The 16,301-nt window shown below is 41.7% G+C and overlaps 1 protein-coding gene and 1 long non-coding RNA gene across 13 annotated transcripts in view; both read right to left on the bottom strand.

The window, feature by feature from the left end:
• vps13d (vacuolar protein sorting 13 homolog D) overlaps nt 1-6,143 on the bottom strand; it is a 150,396-nt gene extending 144,253 nt beyond the window's left edge. For 10 of the 12 annotated variants that reach the window (XM_084367239.1, XM_084367245.1, XM_084367249.1 and 7 more), the window contains exons 1-2: nt 5,593-5,729; nt 3,798-4,002 (exon numbers count right to left, since the gene is read on the bottom strand). In XM_084367239.1, coding sequence (XP_084223365.1) covers nt 3,798-3,894 — 97 coding nt within the window. In that variant the 5' untranslated portion in view covers nt 3,895-4,002; nt 5,593-5,729. Of the gene's footprint in view, nt 1-3,797; nt 4,003-5,169; nt 5,255-5,592; nt 5,730-6,075 lie in introns of those variants that run through there. The other 2 variants (XM_084367243.1, XM_084367244.1) reach the window with 2 other exon arrangements.
• Nucleotides 6,144-7,446: 1,303 nt separating this feature from the next.
• Nucleotides 7,447-7,792, bottom strand: LOC311265776. The gene is made up of 3 exons (XR_014623613.1): nt 7,745-7,792; nt 7,580-7,657; nt 7,447-7,486 (listed from the first exon to the last, which is right to left on the bottom strand). It is a non-coding gene; the product is annotated as an uncharacterized lncRNA (long non-coding RNA).
• Between the last annotated feature and the right edge of the window lie 8,509 nt (nt 7,793-16,301).

Raw genomic sequence — 16,301 nt, 5'->3', positions numbered from 1 at the left:
CGTCGATAACGTGCACTGTTGTGCGACCCGCAGCTGGGAGTTTTAAAACCAGGAAACAGCTGATCACAGCAGTCAGTTCATCACTTCATCCACGGATGTCAAGATGAGCAACTGGAAAGCCGCTGAGATCCGGGAGATGCTACCGTCTACTCGGTCTCTGTAGCTGACAGCTAGCGGACACAACCAAACAGCTAGTAGCTGCTGACTGTCAGCTGTTGTGTAGTGGCAAGCTACGAACGGTCGCTACTTTCAAATTAAAAGCCCCCCGCTAAGAACCCAGTTCTAAAATGCAATGGGGTGCAATGTAAAGCTCTTATTTTGAAGACAACTTTGTTGTCACTGATCACTGCCCAACTTCGTGCTTCACGCCACGTCACGTCACATGTTTACGCCTCATTAAATCCAGGGCTTGACTGTTTTCAGAGGGGGCTCTCCTGCAAGTGGAGCTTTCCCTGGTCAAAGTTAAGTAGGTCAAAGTGCAAATGTTTACATAGTCATAAAATAAAATGTTTTGTGTCTTTGAAAAATACAAGTCAAATGTTAAAAAAACCTTGTTATCTACTTTATGAGTGTAGTTTTAGAGGAACTGAGTTAATTGATAGGCCATTTATTTACAAATATAGCCACAGATGAAGACAAAGTCAATCTTGTATGGAAAAAAGCATTAAAAATTGCAATAATCGAAGAATCGTGGCCAATAATCGAATCGAAGCTCCCATAATCGAAATCGAATCGAATCGTGAGGTACCCTTGTTGGAACACCCCTAGTTGCAATAGGATATGCAGAATAAGAAAGAGACATATGAAAGTATTTACTTTGTTTCAACAAAATAAAAAAGCTATTAAGAACAGCTTGGATGCAGGTGATTTTTTCTTAATGCAGCTGTATTATCTAGGAAAATATTAGTTAGGGATAAGTATCAGATCGGGACTCGGTATCGGCAGATACTAAATATTAAATGACTCGGATCGGGATCGGGGTAAAAAAAACCTGATCGGGACATCCCTAGACGTAACGTTAGTCTCTCTCTATATTGAAAAATGTGACATTAATAAAAGTCTGTCATGCATGTATGGCTGCTGCATATCTGACGTCAACGTACAGCATTTACCTGTGCGTGTCAGTTTGTTTACTTTAGATTAAGAGGGAGATTAAGATTATATTAATGAGAATGGTGTCAAAAATGCTGCTTAATGATAGCAATGGTTTGTATTTGGCAGAGAGGTATTTTCTTTCATGTAAGCGCAGAGGATGAGGAGCAGTTTCTAAACCACTTCTCAGAAAACAAGGACAAACACTTGAGGTGGGCTAAGAAATGCCAGAATTTTACAGTGGATGATGAAACAAGTGCATTAACTGATGAATCACAGTGATAGATTAGTGTCATGTTTAATACACAGAAGGGTGTATGTAACAGGCTGGACACACTGGCTGCTTGTGTAGTGCATGGCACCTGCGTTGCTGAGCTGCTGCTCACTCACGTGTGTGTGTCCACAGCAAAGCTCATGCCTACCCTATCTGTTTACACAGAGTTTGCATTTGATAATTATCAATAAAAATGATGTGATGAAGTGATTTTCCTTTACCCTCATTGAAAGAGTGAGAAAGCGGGAGGGGAAAAGAGAGGGGGAGAAAGAAAAAGAGAGTGAACAGGAAAAAAACTGCCCTTCACCTGTTAGGTGTATTCTCTTCATGTCTGTGACATATTCTACAGATACAGACATTAGAACTGTATACCGCTGGCAGATTGTCGATATAACCGTCCACAGGTCGTTTTCAGGTCTATTTCTGCCAAGAACTGCACGCATGTCGCGGTAAAAATAGGCGAGACTACAAATCTCTAGACAAAATGCCGCTGCAGCCTCGATTGACATGCACATTCATACTGCAGCAGGATAATGAGCCCAAACACACCTCAAAGCTTTGACAAAACTACTGAAGACCAAAGAGTCCTCACTGTCATGGACTGTCCTCCACAGTCATCTGACCTCAACCCCTTTCAACATTTATGGGGCACTTGAAGACTGAGAAAGCCAAGCACTCTGTGACATCACAAGAATCTTTGTGGAAAACTGTCAAATCATACTGGGATAAGGTGAGTAAGCAGGTTCTACACTTATTTGTGGAGTCCATGCCAGCTCAAGTGCATGCTGTCATTAAAGCTAAAGGGGGATGAGACCCTTAGATATTCTGAAAAGAATTCATGAATATTTTTCAAGGATTCAAATCTTTTCTGTCAAATTCTTAAGCTGATTGTATCATTTGTAATGAAAAGGTAGCACTACATTCTCATCTTACTGGTACTCTGTCAATGCCTCAGTGGTCATCACAATTGTGGAAAACATTTAGGGTAAGCCATCCAACATTAGATACTAGAGCTAGGACTATATGATGAACAATGAATGTGAACATGAACACATCAGGTCAAACGTACCCTCCTGCAATTTATAAAGTGAGTTAGTAAGTTGTACAACCCATTTATATCAATCAGAGTAGGCTAAATAACAGAAAAGCCTCTTTGTATAATGTTCTTTGTGGTGCACTCATCAGCACCACAACTTTAAAATGATAATGAAGTTGAATCAACTCATCTAAATAAAACTGAACATTAGAACCTTCACGAACTGAGGATTTAACAGAGCAGACAGTAGGGCTGGGTATCAATCAAAAATGTTCGATACCGGTACCAATACCGATACCTTCACTTCGATACCGGTTCCTGAACGATACTTTTTTCGATACCAATTTTATAATATTAATTCTAACACAAAGAATATAACATAACACATTACAGTACAAATCTTGAGTTTTATTTTTCAGCTGTTTTTCAACAGATTTACAGTGTTTGATTTGATTTTTTTCATCGCAGGCAACACAAAACTTTTTTTTTTCAGCTTCTGGCCCCTGCAGTATTTGCAAAACAATGATTTTGGTGTTCACTGTCTGATAACTGGACAGATCCATCACTCAACAAAATATAGAGAAATGTCCCACAAAGCAACGTCACATGACCATACAACTGTTAGGTAGTAACTGGTCGTGTCTTTGGCAACTTATATGAGGAAAAGCCTCTGTACTCCTGTCTGTCCGACCAACTCTACGTCACATTTCTGGCCGAAAAACAGCGTCTGTCCCCGTCAAAAAACTTAAACTCACCAACTGTTTGTCAACCCTCCCGACCAAGGCGCCGGCTTTCTGTGTGAATTATACTCTGGTTCGTCTTTTACGCCAGAGCTGCTCGGCTCTGTGTGAACAACCAACGGCGGAGAATTGGCGAACCGCTGCTGCGGCGATATGCGGCGTCTGTGTGAAAAGGGCTGGTAACTTGTGGTTGTGATCGTAACTTGTGACCTTTGCTCGCACACTGTACGCCGAAATCATTTTCCCGGTTGGCACGTACATTTTTTAAGGGGCAAATGCGAGTGAAATACTCGCAGTATAGAGCCCTGCACAGGCCGACTTAAGTGCTGAGAGGAGGATGGTCGGTCCGCTCGTTTTGCAGTCAAACACTTCCTGCATGCCGCATCACGTGTAACGTTACAGCCAATCATCGGCAGCATTATCAGATCTTGATCCCGTGATTAACCTCTGGGAACCGAAACTTGGCACCGAAAGACGAGGCATATTTTGAAACTCGGTACTACAGAAGCATTTCGGTCGGTGCCATAAAAGAACCGAAGTTCGGTACCCAGCCCTAGCAGACAGAGCTGTTGTATCACCCTGCATTAGTTTCTGCTGTGACCTAATAAACTGGAAATGTAATGCATAATGTGAAAATAGATGCATGTGTATTTACCTTTGAGAAGGGCGATGGAGAGCTGATCTGTGTTCAAGATGCTGACATATTTCCCCAGGTATGTGTTTAGCACCCAGGCAACAAGGCCCTCCAACATCCTGGTGGCTCAGGGATGGTGAGAGATACTCCAAGATGTAGGAGGATATTGTGACAATGAAATCACGGCCCTCTTTGTTGTAGCCCTCACAGGGGAGGTATTCAATGTCTAATAAACACAGGACACACATTTTATTCATCGAATGACGTAGAGTGGTTTCATTAAGGTAGTTAAATTCTGTCTTCCTTTGGCAAATGCATTCTGTTCTCCTGAAGATCAAGGGCAAGGATGTGCCTGAAACCAACAGATGCCTGATCACAAATACTGGCTGTGCATTTGGAGTCCATTCTTTAAAAGAACATGATGTATAAATTGTAATTTTGTGTGGTTTGGCACCCCCCACAGTTCCTGAGTGTAACACCACTGTGGTCAATACAAATCCCAGGTGTTAATCAGTTTGTCAGATGTAATGTAGGTGCTAACTACAAAAAGAACTTATGACAACATAACAATGTTATGTGTTTAAAACTTGTATGTTGAAGTTAACATGTATGTACCGCTGTGATCCTCCCCTCTCACTGAAGTTACATAGAGCAGAAACAAGTGACAGAGACACCATTCACCCTGTTACAACACACTGTACCGCAACATAACTGAAACTGCTGGTTTCAGGTCAAAACGTTACAGCATGTTGCTTTAATCAAGCATGCTTCCATATGACTCTAAATGTGTTTTTTTTATAAAATAAATAAATTCAGCATACAAGACATACATCTTAGTAAAACTCCAGTCCAGTTCTATATGTGCCACTGTCTTAATGGGGTCATTCCATACCAACTCACCTGGTACCTGGTCCCTCCAAGTGCATGTCATGAATTTACTAGAAATAATTCATGTTAACTTGTATTATACATTCAAATAATTAAGAATAAAAGAACAAAGACCCTGACACTTTCAAAAATTAATCTGTCCACTAGTTTTTACTTTCTTGCCATCACATGTCTGTGTAGTGTTTGAACAGTTCTACCTGTTTTTAGATTTAGAAGTTATTTGGTCCTGCACAAAAATGAGTGACAGATATTTTGACTATATATCTTCCCAAGATGGACTAATTTAATAACCTCAAACCTTTTGATGGTAAAGTGTTAATATTCATTGGAGATATATAAAATATGTTTTGTCAAAACATTTTCTCAAATCTTAATTGGCAGCAACTTTGAACACCAGACTGGAACAGTGAACTGAGGTCGTGCTGTCAATGACAGCTAGCTAACTTTACAGTTCCTTACAAAATGAAAGGAGTGACCGTGTCTAATCTCACGCTCCGTGGCTTACCCAAGGCTGCCTGCACTTATCCCACGTTGGCAGGGTGACAGTAACTTTAACATATTCAACTTAAGTTAGTTAGCTGTTGGCAAAGCGGCCCATGTCGATGCCAGCCTAATACCACTGTCAGTAGGTGGTCAGGTCTCTTCCAAACCACAAAGGACAGGACTCCAGGGACAGTTAGCGTTACATACGCTGCGTAACAACCGTGGACCCCCAGGCTGACAATAGCTGAACTAGGACAATGTAAAAATGACAACAGACGGACTGAAAGGCAGACAGGACAAAACTCAGCGTGGTTGTGGTAACTAACAGAACAAGGTTGTGATCGAACTTAGCTAGCCACTTAGCTTAAACTGGCATGCGAAGGTTGAGTGCTCTCCGGCACAAACAGACAGTTGGTATTAAATCAGACTCAGACGTAACACTGACCGTGTTCGTTTTCATGGAAAACACAGTTAATCCTCCCAGAATAAAGGGGTGATTGTTGTATTTCAAGATTTAAGAACTGCGCGTCGCTGCATCATAAATAAACACACTTCCGAATAGCCATTCGTGCTAATAGCATGAACTTCCAACACATACTTCCTGTCACGTGACGAAAACAAACCATTCCTCTCGTGTTGTGTTGAAGACAAAACAGGGAAAACGCGTAATTTTACATCGAAATCAGAATTAAAATGTTCTAATGTTAACTTTTTACCATCTAAACGTTGTATTGGCGCATAGAACTGTACGAGCTGAAAACACTGCTATGTAATGTGTTATTTATATTCACAAAAGTTAAAGTAAGGTTGCGTATAGTTTTCTTATTGAGATACTTATCCGACGGGCATAACCTTTTTTCTAGCTGATAGCCGTGAGCGTATTTCGCTGATGTATTTATCATATTGTAAAAACGTGTGTGAATAGTACCTCCAAATGGTAAATTATCGTCTGAATGATCTTGCTTTTGTTCACGGCCAAGCGCGGAACAAAACAGAGAGACCGTAAACGCAACACACTTGAGGCATGTGAAACCCAAGTTGTCGTTTTGTCCGCAGAGAGGCGCTGTTACACTAAACCCTGATGGAGTGTTTTTCTGTAAACTTTATTTAGAACAAGAAAAACAAACAAAACAAGAGTCGTACAAAAATAGAGATCCAACTCAAACATTAGTCGAGATTTACCGAGGGGTATTGCACAAAACCAAGATAAGGGATTAAGCCGGGATATGTTGATCATCCTGGCTGAATTCAGCCTCAAGTCGGTTGCATGAAAGCAGGTCAAACTTAACCCGGCCAAGTTACTATGGTGATTGATTCTCTGCAGCTAGCCTGCTCCAGACCAGGCTAACAGCCAGGCTAAGATTAATCCTAGTGCTTCACCTGTATTTCCACCGTCAATCCTGTGAGGAGTTAATGTGTTTTACAGCATGTCCATGGTCTCTCTAAATATGTTGCATCATTTTAATTATCCTGCATAAAAATATTACATATTGTCATTTCATTAAAATCTGTTGGCTGTTTGTAATTGCAACAGTCTTTTTATATTGATTCAAGTGGTAGTATTATCACTCAGGCCAAGTGTTATATTGCTATGCTAATGAAGACTGCTTGTCAAATTGCCGTCAGAGGTTTCATAAATATGTTTTATTGCAGTAATTGAGATTACAAAACACAGCTGATGAAGTTGTAAAGGTGTTTACAATGAAATCTTTGACGAGGGCAATATAGTATATATAGGTCCAACTCCCATTCACCTGTTCCCTCTTCATAATGGCTTGCCGTTTTTTGGAGGATGTACTGGATGAGGGAACCCTAATCCTCAGACGAGCGTTTAGGCATGAAAGAGTCTTCCGGGACAGGTCAGACCCATTGGCCTTTGGACAGATTCTCAGGTGATGGACACTTTATGCAGGCTGCTGGGTCCAAAAATACAGCACCAGACAGCACCAAGCCATGCTCTCACTGTACTACAGATGGTCTGTGTTACACATTGAGATTTTTTGCAAGTGGGAGCTTCCTTTATTCTGTTGGGGATGCAGAGAAGGAACCATTTGTCCGGTTTCCCCGGACAGGGCCTGTGATGTCATTGCTGCATGTGCAGTACTGCATAACATTGCAGGCCTAAGAAAGGAGAGCTTGGAGCTTTCTCTTGAGTTTGATTTTAACGTCTGCCAGCTCTGTCTGTCTCTCCAGGTGCTTTGCGTATAGTCTTCTGACAGTTTGTGAAGTCTGTAAAAGAAATGTCAGTTAGCACAGCAGGATTTGTGCATAATGTAGATTTATTTTAGCCAATACTCACAATGTTACCAGGCTGCTTAGGAGACTGCAGCATCTGGGTCCTGTTACACATATATTTTCTATTAGCACCACATCACTGACTTCATATCCTTTATGGACTAAATAAGCAGGATATTTCCATAAAATTGACATACCTCAAGCCTTCTGGAGTCCAGTGACACAGTCTCCTCATCTGCAGAAGTGCATTCTGCAGCTGCAGATGTGTCTTCCCCCTGCCATATACATACATGTATTGAGAGAACTTGAATTAAGATTTCACAGGACACACCAAGCCTGTGATTTCAATACAATGTACTAACCGGATCATCTTCTGGTGGCTCCAACAGTGTAAGCATGTTCCCAGACACTGCAAGGAAATCCAAAGTCAGACAGTATAATATATTTATTTGATTGTGCTCCATGTGCAGTAGTACTGCAATATGTACCTTGTATGAAGCGGAAAGTTTCTGTGGCTGGGACAGAGTCTGTGACTCTCCCTCCCTGGATCCCCTCCATCACTGGCCTCCCTTTATTTAAATGGAGAGCCAGCTCCTCTGCTGGGGTCATATCCTGGCTTGGTGGGCCGCCCCCTGTGCCAGTTCTATGGGCTTTTTTTTAAACTGCTACAATCATACAGACATTCAACATGTCAGCAGACACCTAATCTATTCACCTCATTTGTTCACTGTTATCTACTTTAAAGTCACTTACCAGCCTGCAAAATGTTCTTGTATTTAATTTTAACTTGCTGCCAGGTCTTTTTATGTCCAGACAAGTTTGTTCTTTATGAAGGATAGAAAGATAAAATAGATAAAACGTAACATGAGGAAAAATAGATTAAGTGACACACGTTGTGGATAATTGTTTGCACTTAATCATACTCTACATTTCCTGAGTAACATGCACCTCTACTTAAAGCAAAGTGTACAACAGTTGATTAGTGGACTTGAACAGTGACTCCTTTAGTCCTTTAATTGTAGCATAATTATGACAGTTCCAGTGGAGCACTGTTTATTAATTGTACAGTTTTGGACTATACGCATTAAGCCGGTCGGCTGTTGTCTACCAGGCTTTCTCTCTTTCTTTAATTATGGCATTATTGCCTTTTTTTCTTATGGTATCTTTCACCTCTTCATAGAACTCCATCAGGAGCTGTTGTTCAGCGGCCGTGAAATATGAAACGCGACTCTTGTTCATGTTCCCATCGTTGATTCTGTGAGCGATCGCGAGGTCTATTTAAGTATGCCGTGAACACGCACTTATCCTAACTATCTACACCTGGCTTGACATAGTGAAGTGTATGGGCTGTCGTCCTCCAAAGGTGTCGGCGTGTAGTATGTTGATAAAATAATTCTGCAGAGGCAAGGCTGGGTGAAAGATAGAGGAATCTTTATTGAAACAGATCTCAAGCCAGCATCCGAACCAGAGTGTGGCCACTCCCTGGTATTCTCAAATCTCGGCAAAGTGATGCCCAAAATGCTTTGCCCTCTGCTCTATCAGAACTCCTCTCGGACCCTCAGTCTTAGGAGATCAATACACCCCCTAGTCTTTGGTGTGCGGGTCCTTTTTAGAGTCCGCTCGCTCATACCCGCCTATTTCCTCTAATTGTTCACTTTTGGGGAACTGAGGGCCCCTCTATCCTGTTGGAAAGGAGTGGGTCTGCATAACACCTCCATAGAATATCTTTCAAGGGAATGTGTTGTGTAACTTTGTAGATGTTATCTAAAGTTGACCTGCTAGTCTCTCTATACTTAGATGGAAATGTATGCATTGAATAAATCCTGGACCTCTGAACTGGTCAGTCCTCGGTGTGGACCTCTTCCTTTAGCTACTCTCTGAGGCACACTACAGGGCTAATGAGTTATTATCCAAGACATGAGACCTTTACGTCATCACCTTCCCACATATACTTCAAGGAAGCATCTGGTCGTGTCCCATCCTGTCCTGTCACTCAGAGCTCAAGAGGTATAAGAAACATACAGACACTACAATAGCCGCGCCTTTTCATCCTGGCTCGGCAAACGTGCAACCAATGAAGCCAGGATGCGCCGGGCAGACTAGGTCAAGCCGCGCTTGATCAATTAAACTGGATTTCTTTATTCTACTTTTGTGCAATACCCCTCCGGTTGGAGGCGGTGAGTTTGGCACGTGGTGGAAGCTGTGAGCCGAGCTGGGACCCGGAAGGTGGAGAGTGGGTGATTCGTGTGTTTTTTCGAATCAAGCGGTTTTGTTTGGCATAATCTGAGTTGTGCCTGGATCAGAATGGGAAGACTGTGGGAGTGTAGAGTGGGAAATGAGTGTGAGCAGGAAATAACAATAATAATAATAATAATAATAATAATAATAATGCTTTATTTTTGGATAGGGACAGTGCACATTAATGAACATCAATATTAAACATATCTGTAAACATGCCGGATTATAGCAAAGCTGCTAATTTGCATCCGTAGTCCCTAATAAATAAATAAAAGAGATACAAAAAGGTGGAGGAGGGAGAAGGGATAGCAGAAATAGTCAGTTAACAAAAAAAAACGAGCATTGGAGGAGGATGAGGAAGGAAGAAATGTCAGGAAAAGTGATAATGATGGAAGAATTTAAGAACATTCTTAAATGTAAAGTGGGCAGTGAGATATCATCGGTTAGTCCAATCACTCTAACAGCTGGATTGAGAAAGGTGATTGGGGAAATAGAGATGGCGAAGATATTAGGCTACGTGATGGCAGTCTCTTGGTAAAATGCAAGAATGCTGAGCAGAGAAATAAAACAATGAAACTGCAATCAATATGTAAAAAAGAAATAGTGGAAAAAAAGATAGCTAGTTGGAGAGAGGAGAGGAACTAGGGGAGTGATAACTGGAATCCCTGTTGGAGAAAACCTGGAGGAGGAAAGTGCTGAAAGGAGGAACGCTCACAGGAATTAGACGGCTCCAGGCCTTTAGAAATGGAGAAAAAGTTGAAAGTGAATCTGTTCTACTACAGTTCAAGGATGAGGTGCTTCCTGGGAAAATGATGGTAGGATACATGAGTTTTAGCCTAAGAGAATATGTTCCTCCTCCACTAAGATGCTATAAATGTCAGCGACATGGTCATACTGCTAATGTATGCAAAGGGAAACAGAGATGCGGAAGATGTGGAGGAGAGCATGCGTATGGACAGTGTGGCAGCACGGATGCAGTTAAGTGCTGTAATTGTGGAGGGAACGACACAGCAGCATATGGCAGATGCGTTGTCAGGAAGCAGGCAGTAGAGGTTCAACAAGTAAAATCAGAGCGGAAAGTGACATATGCAGAGGCTGTGCAGATACAGTATGTAACAATGAAACAAGAGAAGAAGGAGTCAACCAAAGCAAACATGAAACAAGCGTGGCTTCTGAGCCAGGAGTACAGGAGTGCCAATGGACAGATTAGTGCTATTCTTAGCTTACATCATCAACTGTTCAGAGCAAGAGCAAGAAAACCAAGACAGAGAAAATCAAAATCATAGTTAAGGCAGCAGCTAAATTCCTTAACATGAAAGATTTATCATGGGAAAAAATACAGGCTGACCTTAGCCACGGAGAAGGGCTCTCGGAGGCAGCTTCCCAAATCATAACATAATGTTGATATTTCAATGGAACGCCAGGAGTCTGATAGCAAATGGACAGGAGTTTAAAGGATATATTGATAATTTAGAAAGTAAGTCAGACATCATGCATTCAGGAAATATGGCTCAAATCAACTCTGGATTTCATTATTAAGGGGTATACTGTTATACGCAAAGATAGAAACAATGGTAATGGAGGGGGATGTGCAATATTTATTAAAGAAGGTATAAATTATAGACAGTTAGAGGTAATAGTTATTGAAATATGGAGTAAGAATGGTAGTATGAAAATAGTAAATTTTTATAACCCATGCGAAAAAGTTAGAAAAAGGAAAACTAGAGTTAATATTGGAACACTGGAGAGGTAATATCATCTGGTGTGGGGGTTTTAATGCACATAGCAGAGTGTGGGGGGAAGATTTAAATGGAGGGATTTTAGAGGAACTAATAGATGAGAAGGAATTGGTGTGTTTAAATGATGGAGCAGGCACAGGGGTTAATTTGGGAAGGGGTACAGAGTCAGCAGTAGACCTTACTTTGATATCACAGTCACTGGTCGGGAAGAGTTATTGGGAAGTATTTAAAGGAAGCACTATAGGGAGTGATCACTATCCAATATTCATAGGTGTTGGAGTTGAAAGGAAGATGAAACAGGACGAAAGAGAAGAAGGATGGAAATTTGAAGAAGCAAATTGGAACAAGTATAGAGTATTAGCTGAAGGAAAATTAAAAGAGATCAATATAAACCAGACAAAGATGTCAGTGCAGAAATAAACTGTGTTATTCTAGGAGCAGCAAAGGAGTCAATACCAAAAAGAAGTGGGAATAAAAGGAAAAGGATAGTTCCATGGTGGACGCAAGAATCCCACAGAATCCTGTGGGACCACACAATCAATGACTACAAAAAAACGCACACACAGGAACTTGTGTGGAGGGAGATCAGCGTACAGATGGGGGTTAATGGTAAGTTTTTTTTTCAACGTTAGTTAACGTTAGCGCCTGTTAATGTTGAGTAACGTTAGTTAATGATAACGTTAGACATTCAAAAGAAACACACAATAAGCAAAACTAGTAATTTAAATAAGAATATACAAACAAACGAGTCAAAATACAACCATCCAAATGGAAAAACCTGAAGGATATGTACAGGAGGTTGGTCAATGAGTACCAGGAGGAGGGGAAGAGTGGCTCAGGGCAGAGAAAGACAAAGCCATGGAAACATTTCTCGGTCCTGTCTTTCCTGAGACCCCTTTACAACCCCCGACAGACCTCAGGGAACATGGGGCTGGAGGTTGAGGAAGACAGGGCCGAGGAATCTGTCAGGAGTCCAGAGGCAGCAGCAGCAACCAACGAAGTTGACACTGGTTAGTTGAACACAATGGAAAAGTTTTGTGTTGGGACAGTGGTTGTTTATGTGTTCACAATGTGTATTATAAAGTGGTCACAGGTTATTAATGACGATTACTTTGGATTTGTTGTGTGTTTTTGTATCTGCTGTTTTATTAATGGACAGACAGATACTGTATATAAATACATGTGTTGCAGTAGATTCACAAAAGCACTGTTTGTTTCCCACAGTGTGCCAGAGAGACATGTAGGAAGCACTCCTGCTCCTGACCTGGGTACCATACCTGCCCCCCTTACCATTTCACCGATGAGGTACATACATGCTTCATTAGTGTTTGCACAGATGTGTGAACATACATATACTGTGTAGACTGTATATATGGCTGTAGTGTCACAAAAACACTGTGCCCATTTCATACAGCTTAATGGAAACAAGTAATCTGTTCTCCAGCTCTTTGTCGCTGGTGCATGGAAAGATGCCACCCCCAACCACGCTTCCATCCTCAAGGTACGTACATGCATAATTTGTGTTTCTGCATAGGTATGTGTATGTACGTACTGTATATATATGGCTTCACATACATGTGTCACAAAAGTACTGTGCTCATTTCAAACAGCATGGCTGACAGTGGGAGCCAGTACTCCAGCTCTCTCACTTGTGCTTTTAACCCGCCTCAGCCCACCCCTCCACCCTCAAGGTATGTGCCTGCATAATTTGTGTGTATATACATGTGTGTTAACATGTTTGTATGTAGCTGAAGTTTTACAAAAGTGCTGTAAATTTCACACAGTGATACCTGTAGCGACGGCAGTGGGCAAAGCACCCCCAGTCCCACAGTGAGACCCCCCACATCCAATCCTCCTGGTGCGTATGTACATATTTTGTGTGTGTATATGTGTGTAGTATACAACAAGCACACACACACACACACACACACACAGATGTTGAATCTTGAAAAGAAGCTTTTACCAGTTCATACAGTAGCGATCATGTTCCAGTATTCCTATGATGTTCCAGCAATAGCTATAACGTAGCGATGGCCAAAACATACTGTATGTGTCTAGGGGTGTCACAATTTTCCAAATCCTCAGTTCATTTTGATGTAATCTCCAATATTTGATTTTTATGTACCACATTAAGCACAAATTGTCAAATTAAAACTATTTATTTTTAAGGTAAACAATAGGTAAAACAATAACTTGCTTTACCAGTCCACTGAGGTGCCTGCCATCGAGTGACTGTCTTTGGTAACAGCATGCACATGACTCATGCAATAAAAGAGAAATAACAACACAAAGAAACAAAGCAAAATAAATACACACGCACAGCATAGCTTACAAACTGTGGTCTTCTTGTCAACAATGCAAACATTGTCAACCTAACTCACCAGGATTTCAAAATATTCCCCCACCAGTGATTTCACAGAACCAGGAGGCGGTTAAAGCTTGGATGTTGCATATACGTATGTTCCCAAATCAAATATGGTGTTTACTTTACATACAGGGAGAAAGAGACTGATGAAGTGCAACAACACAGTGGAAGTGGAAAGTACGTCAGCAGGCAGACCACTCCACCCTCCCAGTATGCACACTGGGCTACAGCAATTTTGTAGAAAACAAATTAATGTGGAACAAACTGGACAAATACAAGATGTTTAAATATTGTTGTAGTTTCACTATCATATGGTGTTTTCAATTCACACAGGTAGGAAGATGAGAAAGGCCACTGATGACAATGATGCCATGATTCAGCAGCTACTGCTGGATCTGCTGAAGAGGCAGGCCAGTGCGGCACCATCTCCACCTCCACAGCCAACGGAGATTCAGATCTTCCTGCAATCCCTCGAACCTCTCCTGCAGAGAGTACCGCCTGAACACATTGAACATTTTACATTTGAGTTGAACAGCTTTGCCTTTCATAAATTGAACTCTTACCAAAATGTGTAAGAATAGGCGGTACTCTCTGCAGGAGATGATGCAGGGATTGCAGGAAGATTTAGAGTTCTGTCAACTATAGTAAATAATCATCCCTAATGTTCCCTTTGATCTTTGTAAATAGCACTGTTAATTAAATGTTTAAATTTTTTATTATATTTATTGTGACCATACACTGTGTTATGCCCAGCTCGTTGGAGAGCATAACAACAGAGGGAGGACCACACAGTTGCCAGTTTAAGTATTAAATAAAATAAAAAATTTATTAAAAGGTCAAACAAAGAAGACCAACTGTGTGTGTACATCAGTAATCAGTGGTGAGGTGAGGGTGTTGGATGCTCAGGGTATGTGTGTGTGAAGTCAGAAAGGGACCAAAACAAAAAAACAAACAAACACAACCAAAACCAAACAAAGCCATGGGAGATGGCTGAACAGCACTAGCCATGCAGGAGGGAGAGAGCGCCATTTTGGAACCACCAAGCTAGGTGGGCCGCAGGTGAAGAGAATCCCCCAACGAGGTGGAAGGAACCGGTCAGGAGCACCAGAAAGGGAGGAGCACAGGCAGGGCAAGCAGCAGTAGAGTAAAGCCTGAGGGCCATCACAACTGAAAGAGACAAAAAAAGGAAAAAGTTAATTAATGTATTGTATTTATAATGTATGGATTTTATTCAAATCAAATCAAATCAAATTTTATTTGTATAGCCCAAATTCACAAATCACAGTTTGCCTCAGAGGGCTTTACAATCTGTACAGAGACGACACCCTCTGTCCTTCGACCCTCGATTCCAGTGAGGAAAAACTTGCCCCCCAAAAAAAGCCCTTTTAACAGGGAAAAAAAAATGCGGAAGAAACCTCCGGAAGAGCCACAGAGGAGGGATCCCTCTCCCAGGACAGACAGACGTTTATTGTGTGTATGTATTGTGTTTATTAATATACTGATTTTGCTGTTGCGTGATAGTATTATTGCTGGAGTTATGCTAAATATAAGGATGGAGTTACTCGTAAAAGAGCCATCTTGGTGTACATTTGCACTGCACACAATATTGTAGGAATTATACTCCTTAGGTTTGTGTGGGTGGCTCTTAAAAGAGCTGTTTAGAGGGTGTGCACATATATGCTACACTGTGTGTTGCCAGGGGAGTTTTCCTTCTTCAGAGAAGTAGGCTGTGAAGGCCTCCCTGACCCCGAGGGCATCCATCCCAGCGTTGTTGGCACCAACTCTTCTCAGATCTGGCAGGGGGTCCACCTCTCCAAGCATGATGCTCCCAGCCTGGGTTGGGGTTGTGCTCTGGATGTATTTGTGGAGGAGACAAGTAGCCTTCACACAGATGTCAGCAACCTCTGGATGAATCTCAATGACACGTCTGTGCATTCTCCACTGAGAAGAGAGGATGCCAAATGCGTTCTCCACAACCAGCCGAGCCCGAGACAAACGGTAGTTGAAAATCCGGCGTTCAGCTGTGGTCAGGCTTTCCCTGGAGAATGGCCTCATCAGGTGTCGCTGCAGTGGAAAGGCCTCATCTGCGATGAACACATGAGGGTGGGGTCCTCGGTGGTCTGCTCCTGGTAGTAGCCATAGATATATATATAAAGGCTAGATGTCTTACGGCGGAGTCTAGAACGTCCTCACAGGTCGGCCATCTTGGTACAGGTTAGCTTTCCGGCTGTATCTGTGTAACCTGAGGTAAAGTCAGTGATCTGCACAAACACTTAGACTCTTATCTTGCTGAAACCTTGACGGATTTACAAACAGTTTGGTTTCTTACAAACGTCATTAACGTGGTTATTATTCTGGATGCTTGAACATGTTGAAATCGCATCTTTTCTCTTCGAAGAAATTATCACAGTTTTAGTTTGAAGGATTTTTAGCTCGTCTTCTGGGTTTATAATGGGTGTGTATTGCGTGAGCTAGAGTGCGTGACATCATCGCTAGAGTGGAGAGCAGCTGCAAAAACTTTAGAAAAAACTCCCTTCAGCTTGATTTGGGTCCCACATCTTTTACTTCACATAGACA

Source organism: Pagrus pagrus (genome assembly GCF_965226575.1).
Source record: "Pagrus pagrus genome assembly, chromosome: 11".
Lineage (NCBI taxonomy): Eukaryota > Metazoa > Chordata > Actinopteri > Spariformes > Sparidae > Pagrus > Pagrus pagrus.
This window is presented reverse-complemented; position numbering and strand designations above follow the sequence as displayed.